General features: G+C 40.1%; 1 protein-coding gene across 1 annotated transcript in view; it reads right to left on the minus strand.

Moving 5' to 3' along the window:
• Window positions 1-565: 565 nt before the first annotated feature.
• LOC121917662 (deleted in malignant brain tumors 1 protein-like) overlaps window positions 566-6,488 on the minus strand; it is a gene marked incomplete at its 3' end in the record, with an annotated part of 29,926 nt that continues 24,003 nt past the window's right edge. Inside the window, exon 5 of the mRNA XM_042443787.1 lies at window positions 566-636. Coding sequence (XP_042299721.1) covers window positions 566-636 — 71 coding nt within the window. The remainder of the gene's footprint in view (window positions 637-6,488) is intronic.

The raw sequence follows: 6,488 nt of genomic DNA on the forward strand, positions 1-6,488 counted from the left end.
ATTTTCCACCCCGATTGAAATGGGAGATTGCTGGCCTTCTTAAGAGATGAGACATTGTAATAATCTCACATTTTACATGTGGGGAGAACAGTAATTTTATTGCCTACCATTCTTCAGGAACGAGAACAATTATTCTGTCATTTCACATCACTAGTGGTGGTGTCTCCTTCCTTGAAGGTTTTTAAAAAGAAGCTGGATTGCCCTCTGTCGGGGATGCATTGATTCTGTCTTCTTGCATAGCAGCATGGGGTTGGACCTGATGACCCTTGTGATCTTTTCCACCTCTATGATTCTATAATACACTCTGGATCTCCCGCTACCCATTACCTGAGCATATAACTCCAGCAGCTTCTCCATCACTGCAGCTTTGCTCTCCAAAATCTTTCAAGTCACACTCAGCAAGGGCATTTTTTGTTTCTTTATGGCACTGTACAGATAGTCTGATGGGAGCATGTCCTCTTCCAAAATGAGATTCTTTTGGAATCCAGAAAATATCTCCACAGCCCAATTCCCTGCAAACAACTTGAGCTGCATACGAAAGCCAGCTTTCTTTACAGACAGCTACCCAGTGCTGCTTGTAGAGCACCTCAACTCTCCCAGAACAATGGCTGGAACCATTGACCAATCTGACCTGGCCTGGAAAGATAAAAAAACCAAAGTTTTCCCATGGTTAAAGCAATACAGAAGCACAGACAGATATGGACTGATGAAGGGCAATAGAGTGAAAAGTAATGACATCAGCAACCATATTTAGAAAAATTTGTCTAGGGTTGCCAGTTCAGGATTGTCCTAAGCCCTGAGGTTTATCTTCTTCTTGTTGTTGTTGTTGTTGTTTAAGTATTATGCATTAAGTACCAACCACAATTGCTCTTCCCATTCAAACACACACAGAGACACAGATTTAGAGAGACATACACACACAGAGACTCTGAAGAGATTCTCAAACAGAGAAAAAGGACAGGAGAGAAATTTCATACTACTGTCTTTATTGTGCAATTGCACAAAAATTATCACAAGCCAGTCCTTCTCCCACCAACGAAGTGATATGGTCCCATAACCTTTTATTCATGGCAGTTTCCCATGAATTAAAAGGTATGGGACCATTCCACTTCATTGATGGGAGAAGGACGGGATGAATGTGATGTTGTGTGATGTCTTATGATTTTGTACAATAAAGACATCCTGTTTCTCTCCCATCCTTTTTCTCCATTTGATAATCTCCTGAGAGCAGGAGATAACATGTTTCCTGTTTTGAAATTAAGACAGAAAGTTTAAGCAAAGGTAAAATAAGAAGATTGTTCCAAACGCAAGTTAAAATTATGCCTTCCCACTTATTTAGGGAGATGGGATAAGGACCATTTATCTGATCCTATCCAGATGTTGAATGTGAAACACAGCAGAAGGTGAGCCCTGGCATTACCATGACTGGAAGGGAAGCAGCAAACTAGATAAGTAAATACTTAAAGCCTCTTTGTAACTTGCACCAAGTAATCAATAGGAACTGAGCTGGAGATTTGCACACACCTGGAAATGACCCATACAACTGGAAAACCAGGGCTAGACCCTGAGATCTTGCAACCTTAGTTAAACCCCTCTATTTCAGTAATTCCAAAAGTGGGTAGTACCAGCCCCTAGGGGCAGTGAAAAGGTCCAGGGGGGTAGGGAGAGAAAAGAAGGTGGCAGGGGCCATCAGTTAAAGAACTGGTGCACAAGAAAGACAAGGAGAACCAGTGGCCTTTAGCACGATTGTGGTGATGACAGTTGCAGGAAACAGCCTTTTCAGGGTCCCTTAAAACCATCATGCAGCCTCAGTGATTACTTTGGGTTGTAGTGGTTCCCACTCTTCACCTCCTCACACAAGCTCACTCCCTTATCCACATCTTTTCCTAGTAGTGGCAGTGGCAGTTGGGAACCATTGGTACTGCAAGGCACAGCCTTCAGAACATCAGAAGGGGTTACGAGGCTTTTGGTAGAAAGCTGAAAGAAATGGATGCCCACGTTATCATCTCATCTCTTCTGCCAGTTGAAGAGCACGATCCAGGAAGGGAGGGGAATATAGTGGATGAGAACAACTGGCTCCGCAGATGGTGCCGCCAAGAACAATTTGGATTCTTCGATCATGGGCTGTGGTTCCATGAGGAGGGACTTCTTGCAACAGACGGGTTGCATCTCACGCCATTTGGAAGAATGTTTTTGCCAACAGTCTCAAGAACTTGATCAGGAGGGCTTTAAACTGAGTTCCAAGGGGAAAGGAGCCAATATTAAGGAAGGCGAAAGGGATGGCGAAAATAGTCAAACAGACATAGAGGAAACAAGAAAAAAAGTGCAAGGACCCAACAGTGGGAGGCAAAAAAACTTGCACAGGCAGCAAGTAAAAGGGAACTATGGTCTGCGATGTCTCTACACTAATGCACAGAGCATGGGAAATAAGCAAGATGAACTCGAACTCCTAGTACAGCAAAGCAAATATGATATAATAGGCCTCACTGAAACCTGGTGGGATGAGTCTCATGATTGGAATGTGGAAATAGAGGGGTATAACCTTTTAAAGAGAAATAGGCCAAACAAGAAAGGAGGAGGAATAGCACTATATGTCAGAGATATTTACACCAGTGAAGAGATCCAGGACATCAATCCTGGAAGCCAGGTGGAGAGCATCTGGATAAGAATCAAAGGGGAGGGAAACAACAAGGATGTTACGGTGGGAGTCTACTACAGACCCCCAAGTCAGACGGAGGAATTGGATGATATCTTTCTAGAACAGATGACCACACATTCAGAAAAGAGAGATGTAGTAGTGATGGGCGACTTCAACTATCCTGATATTTGCTGAAAGTCAAACTCAGCAAAATCCTCAAGGTCTAACAAATTCCTCACTTGCCTGGAAGACAATTTCATGGTCCAAAAGGTGGAAGAGGCAACAAGGGGGTCAGCTATTTTAGATCTGATCCTAACCAACAAGGATGACTTGGTTAATGGGGTGCAAGTGGTGGGATCATTAGGTGGAAGTGACCATGTTCTCCTGGAGTTTGTTATACAATGGAAAGGAGAAGCCAGGCAGAGTCAGACACACATTCTAGACTTTAGGAGAGCGGATTTCAGTAAACTAGAGAAGTATTGAGGGCGATTCCATGGTCAGAAATACTAAAAGATGAAGGAGTTCAGAATGGATGGGACTTTCTCTAAAAAGAGATACTGAAGGCACAATTTCAAACAGTTCCAGTGAGAAAGAAAAATGGGAGGTGTCTCAAGAAACCAGGATGGATGACTAAAGAACTTTCAACGGAGCTAAGTTTGAAACGGAACATGTATAAGAAATGGAAAAAGGGGGAAATCACAATAAAAGAATTCAAAGAAATATCAGGCATGTGTAGGGGTAAAGTGTCCTGCACTCTCTGAAAAACTGGGAAATATCTACTTGAGCATCCTAAAGTGAGACTAACAACTACTCACCAAAGAACATTTACAGCTTTGGCCCCCACGCACTGGAATAATCTCCTGGAAGATATTCGACTCATTTCTTCTTTGGATGCTCTTAAGAAGGCGTTGAAAACCTACATCTTCCGATTAGCATACCTTCCTGACTCCCTATAAAGAATATCTCCCCTAACAGCAGTTACCTCAAGATGTTAATTAGGATTGGCACACCACATGTTTTAGATAGAAGATTGTTTTTATACTCTGTTTTTAAGAATTGTCACTACAACTAATTGTAATTGTATTTCTATCCTTAGTTACCTTGCATTGTACTGTTGTTTTACATATTTTAACTGTAATCCCGCTTTGATCCACCAGGAGAAGCGGGAAATATAAATAAAACGTATTATTATTATTATTATTATTATTATTATTATAGTCAGAAAAGCTAAAGCACAAAATGAACTTAGGCTTGCTAGAGAGGTTAAGAACAATAAAAAGGGCTGTTTTGGATATGTCCGCAGCAAAAGGAAGAAGAAGGAAACAGTAGGGCCACTGCGTGGAGAAGATGGCAAAATGCTAACAGAAGACAGCGAAAAGGCAGAATTACTCAACACCTTCTTTGCCTCAGTCTTCTCAGAAAAGGCAAAGGGAGCTCAACCTGAGGATAATGGAGCAGAGGACAGAATAGGGATTTCAGCACAGAATAAGTAAAGAGATAGTAGAGGAACACCTTGTTAATCTAAATGAATTTAAGTCTCCAGGACCGGATGAACTACATCCAAGGGTACTAAAGGAACTGGCAAATGTAATATCGGAGCCATTGGCAATATTCTTTGAGAACTCCTGGAGAACAAGAGAAATCCCAGCAGACTGGAGGAGGGCAAACGTCCCCATCTTCAAAAAGAGGAAAAAAGAGGATCCCAACAATTATCGTCCAGTTAGTCTGACATCAGTACCAGGAAAGATTCTGGAGCAGATCATTAAACAGAGAGTCTGTGAACATCTAGAAGCCAATGCCATAATCACAAAAAGTCAACATGGGTTTCAGAGAAAAAAGTCATGCCAGACAAATCTGATCTCTTTCTTTGATAAAATTACCAGCTTGGTAGATGAAGGGAATGCTGTGGATATAGTATATCTTGATTTCAGTAAGGCCTTTGACAAAGTTCCCCATGACATTCTTGCAAACAAGCTTGTAAAATATGGACTAGAAAAGGTAACTGTTACATGGATTTGTACTTGGTTGACTGACCGAACCCAAAGGGTGCTCAACAATGGCTCCTTTTCATCCTGGAGAGAAGTGACCAGTGGGGTCCCACAGGGCTCTGTCCTGGGCCCAGTGCTATTCAACATCTTTATCAATGACCTGGATGACAGAATTGGGAGCACAGTTATCAAATTTGCAGATGACACCAAATTAGGAGGAATAGCTAATACTCCAGAGGACAGGATCAAAATTCAAAATGACCTGAATAGATTAGAAAGCTGGGGCAAAGCTAACAAAATGAAATTCAACACAGAGAAATGTAAGGTTTTGCACTTAGGACAGAAAAATAAAATGCACAGATACAGGATGGGGGACACCTGGCTGAATGAAACTACATGTGAGAGGAATCTAGGAGTCCAAGTACAGCACAAGTTGAACATGAGTGAACAGTGTGATGCGGCAGCTAAAAAGGCCAATGCAATTTTAGGCTGCATCAATAAAAAAAGTATAGTGTCTAGATCAAGAGAAGTAATAAATCGACTCTATTCTGCTCTGGTCAGGCCCCACCTGGAATATTGTGTCCAGTTCTGGGCATCACAATTTAAAATGGATGTGGAGCATGTCCAAAGGAGGGTGACTAAAATGGTGAAGGGTCTTGAAACAAGCCCTATGAGGAATGACTTGGGGAACTGGGGATGTTTAGCCTGGAGAAAAGAAGATTAAGAAGTCATATGATAAGCCTGTTTATTTTTTTTTTTCAAAATTTTATTAATAAAATTAAAAAAGATTACAAACATACAACATTACATGCAGCACATTTATAATATTTTACATTATATAGTTTACATGCAGATTTCATACTCCTACATCTTTAACTACCTTTATTTTCTAACCTTCTTAATTCCCTATCTATTTCTTATTCCTACTTCTTATATCTTCTAAGTTTCCACTCTTATCTCCAATTTCCTTCTTTTCAAATTCCCCTCTTATTCCCTCATCTCTTTCTCTCTTCTCTCTTCCATACATACATGTTGACTTCCTGCTTACCCACTTAATCAGATTCCTAAATTGTTTCTCCTATAAAATCAATTTCTGACTTTATTTAATTTGTAAAATCCATCATATTATTTTAATCTAACTTAATATACACATATTCACCCAAATTCCCTTTTAAGAATTCCATCACTCCTCCCCAGTCTTCCATTAGTTTGCTTTTTGTATCATTTCTTAATGCCTGCGTTAACCTATCCATTTCCATCCCATCATACAGTTTCCACATCCAATCCTCCTTTGTTGGTATGTCCTCGCATTTCCACTATTGTGCAAAGCACACCTGAGCTAAAGTAATCATATAGAAAACAATCTTCTCATGTTTTGAACTGATTTCCTCCCCAAATATACCTAGTAAATAAAATTCTGGTTTTAATTTCACTAATCATCTCATTTATCATTGCCCAATATTTTTTTGCCCATTTGCAAGTCCACCAGCAGTGGTAGAAGGTGCCTATTTCTTTTTTGCATTTCCAGTATCTATTTTCTTTTTTTATATATATATTTGCAATCTTGTCCGGTGAGAGGTACCATTGGTAAAACATTTTATAGAAGTTTTCCCTCAAATTTTGGGAGGCCGAATATTTAAAACCATTTTTCCATACTTTTCCCCATTGTGTTAGAAGTATAGGACGTCCAATATTTTTCGCCAACTGGATCATCTGATATTTTATTACCTCTTCTTCTGTGTCATATTCCAAGAGAACTTTATAAATTTTACCAATTAATTTATTATCCTCAAAAGCCAAAATCTTCCCCAATTTTGATTCCTCCCCCTTTTTCTCAAATCCATATTCTTTGAGATCTACCT

Source organism: Sceloporus undulatus, unplaced genomic scaffold, assembly GCF_019175285.1.
Source record: "Sceloporus undulatus isolate JIND9_A2432 ecotype Alabama unplaced genomic scaffold, SceUnd_v1.1 scaffold_40, whole genome shotgun sequence".
Classification (NCBI taxonomy): Eukaryota; Metazoa; Chordata; class Lepidosauria; order Squamata; family Phrynosomatidae; genus Sceloporus; species Sceloporus undulatus.